The 16,302-nt window shown below is 40.9% G+C and overlaps 1 protein-coding gene across 23 annotated transcripts in view; it reads left to right on the top strand.

Moving 5' to 3' along the window:
- The first annotated feature begins 675 nt into the window (after positions 1-675).
- Positions 676-16,302, top strand: part of fmnl2a (formin-like 2a) — a 55,842-nt gene continuing 40,215 nt past the window's right edge. For 13 of the 23 annotated variants that reach the window (XR_004897984.1, XM_036003908.1, XM_036003902.1 and 10 more), the window contains exon 1: positions 676-1,306. Coding sequence is in view for 22 of the 23 variants with exons in the window: in XM_036003908.1 (XP_035859801.1) it covers positions 1,193-1,306 (114 nt within the window). In the remaining variant the exon portion in view is untranslated. The remainder of the gene's footprint in view (positions 1,307-16,302) is intronic. The other 10 variants (XM_031299063.2, XM_036003905.1, XM_036003907.1 and 7 more) reach the window with 2 other exon arrangements.

Genomic DNA, 16,302 nt, shown 5'->3' with positions numbered 1-16,302 from the left:
AGTACAGAATTTAATTAGGCTATATAAAACGTAAAATGACTGAGATGCAGCCACACTCACACTTAAACTATAGACAGACACAATAGACAGACACACACGATACATATAGCCTACGCAATAGATAAGAAAAGAAAGAAAAAGAAAAAAAACAATAGTCATATCTGTACCTTTATCTGTAAGTCTGAATATTCTATAACATTTGCTTTCCATTTGGTTTTCAAACATGCTTTAACTCAGGATATAATCATGCGGTTTTAAACCACAGTTTAATTACACGAGTAGTTACTGAGTGCAACTTCTAGATGTGGTTTACACATTCAAGAGCAACTTTGGGAAATACTATCGAATATGATTTTTAAAGTAGGATAATTACTCTAAAACTTGGCTCTTGTTAGTGGTGGCATTGGAGCGGTCATATGATCAATATTTAATAGCCTACGTACACGTAGGCTAAATACAAATAAACCCTCTGAACACACATTTTAGTTACTACATAAATTGAGGAAAAGCACGTACAGTAAATTATTCAATACAAAGAGTAAAAGAATGCAATGCATAGAGCCCATGTAAATATCTGAGGCGGGATATATCGCTCACAATGGACTCGAAGTACCACAATGCAACACTGAAAAATATCATCTCCTAGTTACGGGGGAAAAGTGGGAGGCTTGCCCCCTGAAAAGACTCATTGTAGGGAGAGTGTGTGCAGCCGTGGTTTGTGTGTGTGTGGGGGGAGCCCCCTCCTCCTTAACTAGCTGGTCAGCACAGCAGCGGAGGGATTAGTGAAGCCAGCTCCACTCTCTACAAACAGACGGAGGGGGATTGCAATAAGCGTGAATCATGCACGTCGTCATTACTACCGGCTGGGAGTGGAGCCGAAATTGTGCAAGATACGGATAACAGCGAAGAAAGGTCCGTGTGGATCCAGTCAAGTTTCGTCTCCTCGTTACGCCGTGAAAATGCCTCACCAGGGGCTCTGCTGCTGCCGCTGCTGCTTCTCGGACCCGTCGCATTATACTGCCTCCCTCACATGTGCTTTATGCTGAAGAAGTAACCAGGATATATAGACCTGTAAGGAGTCTGTGAGAGCGGTAAACCAAAGGACGTACGGATATTTATTTTCCTTTTCGCCGTGCGGGAAATTGTCTTAAGTGGAAAAAAGAGGCAGAAAAGTTTTACTGGTTGGTCAAACATGGGGAACGCAGGGAGCATGGACCAGCACACTGATTTCAGAGGACACAACATGCCTCTGAAACTACCCATGCCGGAGCCAGGTGAACTGGAGGAAAGGTTTGCAACCGTTTTGGTAAGAAAAAAACAACATTTCATCTGTCTTTTCTTTGTTCCCTCCATGCTTCGGTGTCCTGGGTCGGGACAGCTGTGTGTAGGTTGAACCTCTGTTTGTCCAGCACGCCTGTCCTTTGTTGTTCAGAGAAAAGGGGTATTCCGAGAAAAAGGGCACTTGTGTCAGAGGTACAAGAGATTTGCATCTGTTGCACTGCTAGAATACAAATTTGAGAATGAGGTAACATTTTTCTAAAGTCTTTACAATCCTTATTAAAGTAGTGATAAAGTTTTAGCAGGACTATGAGCACATTGACGCTCAATTCTTTTTTTGTTGTTGACTCAACACGTTTGTGAGGCTTTCAACTTTTTGCTACACCATGCCATCAAACATCACATCTGGGCTCCCCTGACTCCAAATCCAAGATAATAAATGTTTACTGTACAGCAGTCTTCTCATTTAGCAGTATACGTCCAGCCTTGATTCTTCTGTAAATTTCCAAGTGTAGTCACATGAAACACCTGCAGTCAAATTATTGGTTTTATGGCAGTCTTTTTCCCAACTTTATGAGTCCAGACGCTGGCTCACTACTGAAACTCTAAGTGCCCAGCATGCCAGCTCCTTTTTGAAACATCTGTCACATCATAAAGTGTCAATAGCGTCTGTCAACAATTATGTTACCTGGGGGTGAATGCTGAACATTCCTGGTGTTGTTAAAAGATCCTCTTGACTTCAAAGTGCCTTCAGGTCAGGAGGAAAAGTGTTTACATTGATGGTAGACAAAAACTGCTATTACCAATATGTTGACTGATTTGTGTGAATTTAGTTATAAAACGGACTAAAGCAAGCATTATGTTCTCTTGTGCTCTACAGCATTATTATAGAGACCATTATTGTGTGTAAGAAATAACAGTTTGCTGATGAGAAGAATTTCCAGCACACAGTCCAGTCAGTGAATGAAAGCCTAAATAGAAGAACAGTGCAGTGAAGTTGACATTTGAGAGCTGGCAAAATGTGGGTCAAACGTGATTGTCGCCTGGCCTACTGCTCTCATGAACATTAGTTGCTAAGTAGAAGGAATTCAACTTGAGCAAGCAGGTTCTCACAGCAGCATGATTGATGTGTTTAATTTTCTATGTATTTATCTTTGCTGCTTTTTTTCTGGTACAGAGCTTTGTTTTTGTTAATGTTGGCGGCACAGATCTTTTAGTCTGTAAGCCCATTACAGAAAGTGGATCAAGTTTAGGTGGAAGTAAAATCATTGCGTCCACTGTTGTATTGGGGTGTGATTGCTGCGTGTCAGATACTGATGAATCCCATTCTGCGCTGGATGCAGCGGACTTTGGGGTGGAGAGGTTTGATATAACACCAGAGGGATTTGGGCCTTCAGTGTAATCACGTCTGCTTTTAGAATCGCCTACCTTTTTTAACATTGAGGTTTCACCTTTTACATCTGGCTTTATAAACACTCAGAGCAATACATGTCAGGGATGAGAAAACAATTAGGATCCATACATTTGGTTTACAAAACTAGGCTAATCCTTATTATGCTTTCCAGAAAAAAAAATGTACCAGTCTAAAAACTCGAGGATTTTGTGGGCTGGCTGTCAGAAAAGCCGATCCTCACAGCATGTCAGGAACTCCCCCACTCCCTCCCTTCCTCTTCCCCTGCTGCCAACATGATGCCTCAGCTCTTGGCGGGATGGAAGCCCTCCAGCATTAGAAGAATTTAGTGCTATATTCACAGCATTTAGTTTAATTTACTGCCATGTAAACCCTAATGTGTCTCAGCGTGCCTGATGGCACTTGGCTCCATTGATTGCGGGAGCGAGTGGCACTGTGACTGATGACCTCACTTCAGTTTGAATAGCAGATGATTAGGAAGATACCTCGTCACGCCTCTCAGTCGTCTCGTATCCCAACATATTTGTGATTACCAGTGCTGATGAATCAACATTTAGGTGTAGTTGGCTGCCGATCAAAGGTCCTTTTATTGGTCGTTTCTTTCCTTCATCTGTTCCTTTATCAATCGTAAAATACCTAAAAGACAATATTTACAACAATTACATATATTTTGGACTTGATGCAAGTCTTCCCTCAACATATTCTCAACCTAGGCGTGATGGAATAGCAGCAGGACTGTTAAACTGCCACTCCTAATATGTTTGATCAACAGGCTAGCCCTGGATCGCAGTAGGGAGCCGTTTGGATTAAAGGCTCGTGCTGTGCCACCATATTCAAGCACTTTTTTTTTTTAAAATATTGGTTTATGACCTCCATCATCTGGGCGGACCCCAAAGACATGTAACCACACATATAGAATATGACTAATTCCTGCAGTAAGATTTATAGATCATCAGCTGTACAAGTTATTTGTTTCTTAGATCCAGATGAATAAAACACAATCTAAAATTAGCAACGTTTCCTGATTTCCTCAATTACATTAGAAAATACCATATAAAAAAATAAATAAACAAGACCAAGAATCTGACGAAGTATTTGATGACAATTTTGGGTCACCTTGGCAGTATTTGCTACATGGTGTTAAAGGCACATTTCTGACAGTACGTCCATAAAGTATTGATGTGTTATACCAAGCCCTATTTACTTGTTGTGTCTTCTCGCAGTAATAATTGAAGATACCAGGGCTGTTTGTTTCCATAAAAGAAGATGATGAAGAATGTGGTTGACAAAACAGTTTCTGCTGAAGGTTAAAAACCAGGAAACATGTGGAGTAAGTGGACCTTGAGTGGAGATTGTTTTGTTTCCAAGGGCAAGAATGAACTTTAAAACTCAATGAAGATGTTGGCTTCTTTTAAGATAATAATTAAATATGTCTAATCTTAGTGATTTTTCTATGTACACAAACACACATTATACTACACTCTGCTTACTGTTGCTTACTTGACAACAGTAAGAAAAAAAAGTAGTTATGTTAAATGTCTATTTAACATAACTTAAACAGACTTTTAACTGACTTCAGCTCATTTAAAGCTAAAGTCAGTTACATTTTAACACACCTTGCTTAGATAACACTGTGTGTGGTATTATACCAGCATTCACCGGCATGCATATTAGTATTTCCAGTCTGATATTTTAGCTCAGTTTGACTTTTTACCAGTCATATTCAATGATCTGGTATGTAGAAAGTGGTACTGTAGTTCCACTTTCTAGAAAAATGTAGGGGATTGTTGCTGGCTGAGTCAGCATTTTCTACTAAATAAAAAGCTCTCATTGAAGCCTCTGTCATGAAACCCTGGAGCTAAGGGCTGATCTTCGAAATAGACTTGGGCTAATTGTAATGCATGGCCTCTGCCGTGATAAGAAAGGCTAATTCACATGTAACCTTGGCCATGAAGTGAGGTGTAGCTCAAACCCAAATATTCATTGTTTAAAGCACTAGGGGTCGATTTCCATGCAGGTGTGAGATGGAATTTATTCATTGTTTTTTAGTGGGCAGTTTGCTGTGTCTTGTAAATGGTACTGGTTGTAGTGTTTTGGGGGCTTAGGTTTTCCCATACAGCATCCAGGGAAAATGGCTCTGTAGTTACTCTGGAAAGCATGTTTGCAAGTCTTCACCTCTCTTGTGGTTGCCATAGTGTTGGTGAGACAAGTCTACAAGAAGATGGGTCACACATGATGATTAGCCAAGTATCAAAGCAGCCCTCTTGATGTTTACTCTGCACAGCACAACGCTGAAATCCCAGTGAATCTACTGGTCATATCAACATCCCTTGTAGATCAATCTACTCTGCACTTATTGCCTAATCAGTCCATTTAGCCAACCATTAGAGGACATAAGCAAACCTTCAAAGTGGAAATGTTGTCTCTCAGTCTACAAGTGCACACTGGCTGAAAGCATGTGAAATGACTGCAGTTAATCTTTGTGAGTCACCGTACAGAATGAGTCTATATGCTTCGTGCTGAACCACAGGAAAATGACTGTGTAGCAGGAATTCATCTTAGGCCTCATGTCTGCTCCTCTGCCTCAGCTAGCCACAGAGCTGACATCAAATAAAATGATACCCACATCCAGGATACCATCCACTTCAATCTCAGGGATGTAGTGTTTGCTGAATATCATGATGGCTGTCAGGGAGGCAGAGAAGTTTACAGCTGTTGCTTGTTTAAATGCCATATGGGGATCGGCTTAGCTGTTGTTGTAGCTGCTCTTCTTAATAGTCTGTACAGATTACATGTAAGCTACTTTGTTTAAAGGCTGCTGAAGCATCCTGAGCTGCTGTAATGTACTAGAATGGACTCCTCAGAATAATCATGAGTAACCGTCACATTTAACTGAAGTGTAATTTGTTACATTAACAGTATGTCAAATGTCCACGTGATGTTGAGCTTGTGAAGTTCTGCCCCCAGGCAGCCCAAAACATGGATTAATGCTGCTTTAAACATTGGCTTTGTCACCTCTTCAAACACTGTATTGTTATGGAAAAGATCATTTTCAAATGTTTGTGGCCCCTTTATTTTCGATATCTACATATAACCTCTAATTCAGACATGTAGTTGTATGCACAGATAGGTAAAAACCTGAATAAATGAGTGGAGAAACACAAGAGATGCAGATGCTTTCAAACAAAGCATGAGGAGTTGCTAAATGGTTGGGAATGAAAATGATTAGTATCACGTCTGGTCTTTGCTGTCACCACATCTCCACTCACCTGAATGCCTATGGGAGATTTCAGACTCTCTTCCACCATCATCAGAACATCCTTATGAACTCAAAACATGTGTTCTTCCTTCCAGTGAAGCTTCACAGACGTGAGAAGAAAAAAATAGATAAACTTAGGTAGTGGCATTATGTATACGTACATACATACATTTAGTTTATTCTGAAAGACAGTTTGACTTTGAGAATTTCACAGGGCGTCTGTTAGCTTGTGATTTGTCTCTCCCAGTGCTACCTACCTTTAACCTCTGTGTGAACACAGTGATCCATCTATCTCATACATTGCTACATGGGACCCAGGAAGTGACTAAGCTAACCCTCCTAGTTTTTCCATGTCAACTCTTCTTCATTAAAAAGCAGAACAATGGGTATTGTCTGAGGAGCAGAGGGTGAACACTGGCTGAATCCCGTGCAGCAGGCTCGGGGAACAGAGCTGCTCTTTATTCTGTGGAGAGCCCAAGACGGAGCCTGGCACTGGACCCAGACCCGGCAGGCTGCGAGAGGCCACCACACATACCCAAGTGTGTGTGTGTGTGTGTGTGTGTGTGTGTGTGCATACATGCTTGTGTATGGGCATGTGTGTTTGTGTACTGTAGTCGTAGCCCCGGGATGTTCACCCACCAATTAGCCGTAACAGAGCTGAGCATGAAATGCTTGGGGATCGATGAGATCCGGCAGCCAGTGTGCAGGCCTTTGCAGCCTCTCAGAAGGAACGTTAAGGGGTGCTGCGGTGATAATGTGCTGCTCAAACTCCGAAGCAGAGCCTGGAGGCATCTTTCCTGGCTGGCAGAGAGTCAGCTGATTATGTGGGAACAGGTCCCTCTTGGCTGTGTGCAGGCACCGCTGAGATGAAACCACTGGGGCTTCAATCGCTATTGTTGTTCTCAGTTTAGTTTTGACATCTGCACATTTGGGGGTGGTTTGGTTTTCTGCACTGCAGCGTGGGTGGCAGAGAGTACTGACCAAGCAAAGCAATATTGACTTTAAAATGTTGCTAAAACCTTTCAGAGGTTTTTCAGTATGATCATACCTGATGACAACAGTCCCTGAGCCTTGTTTAGGTGCTGGACTATGGACCCTCTCTCAGTTACAGAATAGCAAGAGCAGTTGAGCTTTTTTCTTAACATTGCTTAAATGTTGTACTAAATGCCAGCTATCAATAGAATCCGTTTTGAAAGAACAAGAAACTTTCCCCGGCAGGATTTTGACAGCACTCCTGAGTAAGGCTTTAGTTTCGGACGTAGCTTCGTACTTTGGCCATGAATGTCTTTGCTGTAGGTCTTCCTGCGTGAGGAGCAGGTGTACGATGATGCAGCTTGGAACAAGCCATCCCGGTCCTTTTTATGTTGGTCACAGCCAGTTGCCAGTGTTGTCCAACAGAACCCGTCCAAGGGCCACACAAAAGAAAGGAGAGTCACTGCTCTGTGGAGAAGTGCATTATGGTCAGGATCTGTCCGGGCTCCAAGATGGCAGCTGCGCTAATAAAATGACATTGCCCTGCCAAAGTGCTGCACAAGAGTGGGTGTTTACTATTAACAATTAGTTGATGTTCATGGTGTTGAGCTTTTTATCTGAAACCAAGTCCAGAAAAGCCTTCATATGTCGGTGACATTGTGACATATTAGTGGTGTGTTGTGACTTCAGGATCAGTTTTATCTTGTGTTGATATTATTGTTGTACTCTTTTAGGGGCATTAAGTGATGTTGAGTATGAGTATGTTTACAGTTTGTTATGATGCTTCCACTCTTCTGCAGAAGCCTCATGTTGTTTTTATCTGTTGACTTACTTATTGCCATTTGTTAGATCTGCTGGTTTTTGAGGTTAGTAAAATCACCAGAGGCCAGTACTGCGAAGCAAGATTTGGCGTTAACGAGGTAATTTCAGGTTCAACCCAGGGTTTTGTGTATCACGACGGTGGATCACTTGTTACCGGGTTAAATCGCTGTGGTAACTTATGCTGAACACCTAACCTGGTCGGGAGCAGGTTATGTTGGAGATTAGAGATCAACCGGTATAAAAGCACCGCCTACTGACCAATCAATACTCTGTTGATAACGGCGTCACCGTTCTTAGAAGATCCGGTGGAGCTTGGTGCGCGGAGAGAGAGAGAAACAAAAAATACTTATGATTTAGAGACCGACAATCCCGTTAACGTTCCCTGATGGGTATTGTTATGAAAGATTTTCAGCGGAGTACGTATAGGCTATTTGTCAGCTTCTTGAGCCGTGTGTTGCCAATGCGCACATCGGTTTGAATTATGTTTATATATTTTTTATTTGCTCTCACGATCGCTTACCACTGCCAGGGTTGCAACTGAAATAATAGGCTAAAGCAACGACACAAGCGTAATTATGGTCAGATCTTGTGCCTGACTGATGGGGATTGCTATTAATAAGCGTTGTGATTTACGCATCTACAGCGTCGGCTATTTTTTGGCCAGCTTTCTATCCTGTTTTAGGAAGCAGCGACTGTATTGTGTTTTGCCTGCAAAACCATGTCTGTGTTCTTCGTATTTATGTAGAATTATAGTTTGCTCTTCTTATGTAAAATATGCGGTAGATGTTTGCCATAGGTCATGCTGTGCAAACAGCGCCTCTTTTATGTGAACGCGCCCGCCGTTGGATTGGGAAACCCTGGGTTGATTGAACTAGTTGTTAACCACCGTCGTGACACAGCTTATGCAGGACCGCGGTTGTTAGGTTAGGTGAAGCCGGGTAACTGAAATAAATCAGGGCATGTTGATCTTGATTCGTAGTACAGGAGTCATGGTCTCAGCTGACGTTTTTGAGTGGTTGGAAGTCGGAACACATTGTTCATTAATTACTTTTCACAACCTTGTGCAATATCTACACCGTGTCCCTTGTTCCAAATGCAGGAAAGGAGTTTTAACATACAGTAACACCAGCCCTAACTTGTAGTATAATAGTTTGGAAGTTGAAAAGCTGGCTCAGCAGTTCACTTCAAAGTAGTCTCGTTTTCTTTTAGGCTTTTCTTTCTGAATGTTTTTTCTTGGGACATATGCTGCTTTTGACATTTTGACAGAGTAAAAAAAGAGGCAGGTTTTGTCGGTTAACGACTTTCCAAAATTAACATCTGCAGAGCAGAATGGGAGGTCCAGCATTTGAATGGACGATCACTGAAGTACATTCAAATGCAACAGGACCTCGCCAGAGTTCGATATAGGCCCCATCACAGCTCGAGAGCAGTCTGTTGTTTCAGTCTTTATTGGTTAGAAGATGTGCTTCTCACCCTGGACCCCCCAAACGAAACCAAAGCAGAGTGCACCAGCCTAATCAGGGTTAGGATTTAGATTTCCAGTAAAACTCAAAAGCCCAGGCAGGGACTTGACAAAATGTCCTGCCGAAGGGCGCTTGGGTAGCTCACCTGGTAGAGCAGGCCCCCATATATAGAGGTTTACCTCTCGACGCAGCGGCCGCGGGTTCGACTCTGACCTGCGACCCTTTGCTGCATGTCATTCCCCCTCTCTCTCCCCTTTCAAGTCTCAGCTGTCCTATACAAATGGCCTAAAAAAAGATTCATAGCACCCTATTGTTTGTGTAGACTTTGGTTCTTTTTCTTTCATAGGGGGCAATAGCCAGTTTATTGACAAAATACAAAATACAGCAAATCACAGAATTTACAATGATGGGATCACAGGCTCAAAGCAAATAAAAAATAAAAAAATAAGTGAGCAGGTAATTTTCAATGAAAAGCTTGTAATAAATGGCTCACAAGTCACAATGCATATCAGTTTCTCATAGTAGTGAGTGAGTAGGTTCAGTCAGGCATTCAGATATTTTAGCTTTGACAAATCTGACAGTGAAGACACAAATTGGAATTGGGCCAATCGTAATCCAAATTGCTCAGTGGGTAGGCACTTTGTCCACTCTGCAGCTTACTCTGCTTCATGCAATTCTACTTGGCCATCAGGACTGCTGCTTGCTGCAATGTTTTCTGTATTTTGTAATGAAAAGTATTGATATGATCAGCGGCCATGTGTTTCTTATGTTATGAAGTCACTGCGATGGGATTGCTAAAAAAATAACTACATATTTCGATTATAGTAGTGGTAAATTATGTGTGCCTTTTTATTTTCCACCCTTATGAAATGTTGTATTGAGACCGTTATAGTTTTCTACACTTATTTCATTGTTTTAAGACAAAGACTTTATGGAAACATGCTTGTGTTGTTTCAAAGGGACAGTCGCTTGATTGTGGCCTCAATGCAGAAGGAGGCAGAGACGTTTATTGCACCACAGAAACAATTCCAGTCTGTTGAGTCTAGAATAGTATTTGTTATTTTTTATAGTTTGTAATTTTTTAGTTGTTATGTAATGTTGTGCTACATCAATAACGCAAGAGAAGATGCCCACGCACTGACAAAAAAGGATCAATTTATTACATATCCAAAAGGTGACAAACATTAAATTGTGAATGTTTTGGTCATAGGACCTTCGTCAACTCAACGTACAGATGTATATTGCTATATTGCTGGTTATAATGCGATGTTGTAGTTAAGAGAAGACAGATTATAAGCTCTAAAGGATTATACTTAGCAGCATTATTCAATTAGTCAGCCTCCTTTTTGTGAGCTCATAATTTCCTGTTCATCCCACTGCCACCTACAAAAATAAAGTTTGTTTGAAGTTACAAAACTTTATCTAAAGGTGTTTTCTTCAAACCTTTTTTTATAACAAATTTCAAGCAAACCAATGATTTCATTCGATAACCCACTGCATTTACACTCCTGTGAGCCATTGTGTGTCTTACAGACAAACAACTTTTCAGATTCATATTCTTTGTTCGCTTGTACAAGAACATGGACTCCACCTCAGTCAGGACACTTTCGCAACCTCGCAACATCTGGTCTGGCTGGAACTCATCTGTGTTCATGTATCACTTGTTTTGTTTGGACAACTTCCTGCTGCTCCAAACCATCTCCATAATGTTTCCGGTATTTGGATAAGGTCCAGCATGAAAGCCATTTTGTATCAAAGCCAAAGTGATTTTGCCCACAATGTAAACATTGCACCAGCCTTTTTGTAATGCACTGTACATTATGTTTACCCACAACACAGCCATGTAAGTGTTTTTTTAAAAGTGTATTCCCTCCAAGAATTATTGAACAAAAGCTAAAACAGAGAAGCTTGACTTTACACCCAAATTGTATTTGTTTTACACAGAGGAAGTTAAATTTGATTCCTCCCTCTTGCAGCTGCTGTTGTGGGTATTTCTGTTGATTACGCTGTCATTAATCATATACAGTATGATGTTGCATGTCTGTGTTAAGGCTCACTAAATGCACTTCCAGAAAGTAGTTTGATGACAAAAACTCCAATTAAAAAATTACACCAATATGGTGATATCTTTCACCAAGAATAGCTGTTGATGAGCTCCTGTTAGTGGATGTACGGTTGGCAGAAGAACAGTAAGATTATTCCGTCCTCCCACTGAGGTAAATGAATGGAATTTCTTTGGAATGTGCTCGTATGGGGGGAAGACGATAGGCCAGGCTCAAACATTTGAACTCGCCATTTGGTCGAGTAGCATTCCAGCGAACAGCTTTACAAACATAAACACTATTGTCCCGATGGAGGGGGCTGCTGAGCCGGAGCAGGGGGTCCTGCGGATTACAAAAATAATCTGAGGACAGACCGGGGACACCTGTGCCCTAAAAGAACGCCAAGGATTACAGATCCACGCTGTGCTAATGAGGGGAGGACAGCTCGGTTTGGATAGCACATGCCTCAGGGCCGCCCTACTCCTCTTTCCCTTCTGTAGGCATCATCACTCGCTACCTCCACCTTGAAAATGTTTTTGATTCTTATATGTCTGAGCTGCAGGGCTCCTCCACTTCCCGCCAGGGTAAACGAGAAGAGAAATAACTGAAATGTATGTAATGCAGTTGTGCAGTCTGTCATGTATTGGTACACCTGTGTTTTAAAACTGACAGAGTAGCCTGCAGCGCTAACTTTATAACTATGTAAATGCCTTAAAAACATAGCCTACACCCCTGTGACTGATGAAGTAAGCATTGGGAGAGAACAGTACAGCATTCATTCAGTCATTTCCGGAGTATTGAGCAATTTGAAAGTATTTGTTATGCTTACTCATCAATAACTGATGTAGTCAGAGGTTTTCTTGTTGTGGCATGTAGTGCAGTGTCTGTAATGCTCATTTAAAAAGACAGCAAGGGGTTTTAAAGAACTAATAAATCAGAGATTGGAATATTGGTTTGAATTATGCAAACTGGGTGTTTCAACAGGAAGAGATGTGATCTGTTGAGGCCATTAGTTTCATTTTGCCTTGTGTCATATTGCATATAGCTGAGAAAACTGTTTTGATTATTTGGATCAAATATTGCTAGTTCTACTGGCTTCGTCTCAAAGACTGGAGTTCTTCTGGTTGTGGTGCATTAGCGGGGGAAAGGTAGAGCTGGAAGAAAGAGGAGAGGTTGGGCGTGTCTTATTGCAGCCCAACTCCCCAAGGACATATCAATCCCTGCTCTTAGAGATATCTGAGAGGTGCCTGAGAGGTGCTTCACTGCACACTTTTGTCTGTTTCTGTCTCTTGTTAATGTGTATACTATTTGCATTAGAAAAAGTTAACACAGTGAAGCATGGGCCTGTTTAGGGAGCTAATTGACTTGACTCATCACTTTCACCGCTATATTTTTGACTTTGCTTTATATGTTAATAAATAAATAAATAAATAAATAAATAAATAAATAAATAAATAAAAATAAATATATATATATATATATATATATATATATATATATATATATATATATTAAAAAAAAAAAAAAATATTTATATTATTTTTCTCTAACTCAAATCAAAATTGCTTTTATGTTCAAGAGCTTTTACAGACAACTTTCCTCAAGAGCGGAGTAATGATGTGAAAGCCATCATGTGGAACTAGTGTAACAGTCCACTTTGTCTATTGTACCACAGTTTTATCCCTGTTGCTAAAGTACTTTACACATACTGTATATTAAACATGTTCGGTATGGTCTTCTGATGAATTTCCTTACAAGTGCACACACTGTCTGCAAAACATGAAAGGGATAACCCCAAAGATCATCCTGTTTGCAAACCTATGCTTGTAGAATATTCCATTTGAGACTCGCCGCCATTCAAATGGATAGCTTCTCGGATTTGTTAATATAGTCTTGATCTTTTCACAGCAATAGCAACTAAAGCCGGCCCTTCATGTGGGCTGTGTGTTTGCTTTTGTAGCCAGCTGTGCTGTGAAGGCCGTGGCTCTGCAGACCTCCTGGAAGGTAGTGGGTGCTTGGTGGGCTTTGAGCCAGCTGCCTATTTTTACTCTTTATGACTCAAGTTGCTTAATGATAGGATACATGGACACTAATAAGTTCTGGCCCTTTTTCTAAACCTTGTGGCCTGATGTGAGTTTAACATTGACATTTATGACATCAGTAGCAGCTGTTAAAGTTGAGCTTCTGATTGTCAAACATTTTGGACTGGATCCGGTGTTCATAGCTGCACCATGATGTGGTGAGAGCTGATCACCGGCGTTTGCAGCCTCATAGCAGAGGATGACCACTCTGACCCGGGATCTTGTCAACCTGCCAAACCTTAACAGTCCACACCGTTGTCCAGGCTGTGTTATTGCAATAAACCATTATGCTCTTTTTCAGTTCCTGTGTAACCTAAGAATCATGTTTTTGAGTAGTGACAGTTTATTGTAGTTTACGGCCAAGGAAACGACACTGTGTGTCACTGGGCAGAGAGGCAGTTTGTGTTAAAGGATTTACTGCTGTTCAGGCTTTTGGTTTGATTACCTTTTTAGTTGTGTCAAGCCACATAGTATACTGTACAATTGTTAGCCTAACTGTAGCATGAGTGGTGCTTTTTGGATAATTGTTTGTGACTGACCTTACATCCTGTCAGTGAGTATAGTGCATTAAATGCTGAGTCTTATCTTGTCTTTTCTTAATGTATAATTTTGCCAAGATATATGTGTAACACAGAAATGGCTGACACACACACACACACACACACACACACACACACACACACACACACACACACACACACACACACACACACACACACACACACACACACATGCCTGGTGCATTGTTTGCAGTAATATCTAATATGGCGTTTGATCCAAAAGGTTAAGGTTTATTATCCATGCCTTTTAGGATATACAGCACTTTCTTCTTTCTTTCAAAAGGAATAATGTATTATTTATTTCTGATTATAATATTACACCGATAAACATTGTTGCTTTTTAGTATGTACTTAAGTGTTAGTAAGCAATTTATGTGCACTTTGCTTAAGATATGGCTTTCTATAAAGATTAGTTTTGCATTGTGTTGTAAGATGACATGCATTGTGGTGAGCCCCAAAACTCTAGCCTGGAGTGGTTTAGAGTCTGACATAGCATTTGTGTTTAAGCTAAAACTCACAGCTTTAGCTTTTCCCAGAAGTTTCAAAGGAAATGCACTCACCAGCAGTACAGATGTGGGACAGCTGCTCTGGAGACGAAATGTCAGATTGGCAGCGTGAAGAGAGGCTAGAGATGTTGAAGCATTGAAACCCCACATGTCAATGAAAGAGGGTTGGTCATCCTGCACACAGTAAATTCCACGATTTCCCCATTGTCATCTTCATTTTGTTGCTGTCTGAAGAAAGTTTCTTATGCTTTATCATAGTTCATATCAAATCTGCTTGTTTCCGACTGAAACTGATACTTGCTGTGGTCGAACGAAGTGATAATTTAGGATTTTGCACAATTCGTCCATGCCTGTCAAATAGGTCAAACCTGTCATAATTAGCAGCATTATTAAATTAGTCAGCCTCCTTTTTGTGAGCTCATAATTTCCTGTTCATCCTACTGTCACCTACAAAAATAAAGTTTTTTTGAAGTTACAAAACTTTATCTAAAGATGTTTTCTTCAAACCTTTTTATATAACAAATTTCAAGCAAACCAATGATGCCAGTGATGCTCCTAATGCGTAAAATTTAGGTGCATGTATATTTGCCAGGATGGTCTGCCATCAGGTGTTAGTGAAAAGCTGCCACACCCGCCTCAACATCACCCCATTAATACCAGGATCATACTGTACACATACAGACACACAGTAATAGTGTGGTTGTAGACCTAGGGCAACCTTACCCCAGCAGGCTGAGTGCCTGTCACAGCTCATTAGCATTTGGATGAAATGAAGAGAAGTGGTTCTTTGCTTTAGTTGGAGCCTCACCAAGCAGGAAGCCTACAGCGACTCAGCAAACCACCCATCCAGTCTGCAGGAGCACAGCACCTATATCCAGCACCTACACCATTTCCATAAACCTAAACACTTCTCCAGTATGCCGACATAACAAGACAGAAGTCTAGACATTTTACTTAATGATTTACCCTCCTTTTAATTTGAGCTTGCTGTCCACAGAATGCAACTGCCTGTTTTGACTTTTCTGTGTAATATAGTGAGACTGTTATTGGCTTTTTGTCATTTTATAGGACTGTCTAGTCAGGTGTCAAATTGTATTTTAACGTGTTCAGGGAAAGAAAGTGGGTACTAACTCTAGTCATCTGGTTAGCGTCCAGACTGAGTCAATAGAGCCTCTCCGACTCCCAACTCCCTGCAGTCAGCATAGCAGCAATCAGCCGGCTGGCAGCATCTGCTGAATACTAATGTAATTTCCTGCTTGCTCTCATGGAGGAGACTGGGCGGGCTACACCCTGTGTTTGTACCAAATAAAACATCTTAAGACATTAATAAATATTGAAAGCAGATTGTGCTCTTATGTTGGGATTTCAATTAATTTTGCAGGTTTATTGGCACACCTGTGGAGGAAAAGCTATTGAGCTTAATCATTGACTATTTAGAAAAGCAAACATGCCATAGTTAAAGGCAGGGACAGAACGTAATATAATGAACATAATAACATTATCAGTTAGCATAAAAGTCTACAAACTGCTTAACTCTAAATCGTTTGGCTTCTCTTTTTCTGTTATCAGTTAACTCATTTGTATAAATCTGTTGTTTGTCTTTACATTAGTCTTCCTCTCATTAGTAAGATAAAAAGATGTGTACAAGCCCTATACTTGCCCTCCCGAGAAGCTCTCTCTGTGCATTGATTTTCTTGTACAAATGCAGTCTTTAAAAATTAAAATGCATGATTGTTTAGATCAATAGCCGAGCCTTACTATAATAACAATATGAAAAATGAAAATAGTTTTTATACTCCAAAGCATGTTGGGGATCAGACCACTCGATCAGTGTCAGACTCTATCCTGGTATTACTCGCTCATGGAAATAGGCTGGCTCCCAGGATATTGCTCTCCCCCTGTGAGCTC

This window comes from Sander lucioperca, chromosome 8 (genome assembly GCF_008315115.2).
Source record: "Sander lucioperca isolate FBNREF2018 chromosome 8, SLUC_FBN_1.2, whole genome shotgun sequence".
Classification (NCBI taxonomy): domain Eukaryota; kingdom Metazoa; phylum Chordata; class Actinopteri; order Perciformes; family Percidae; genus Sander; species Sander lucioperca.
This window is presented reverse-complemented; position numbering and strand designations above follow the sequence as displayed.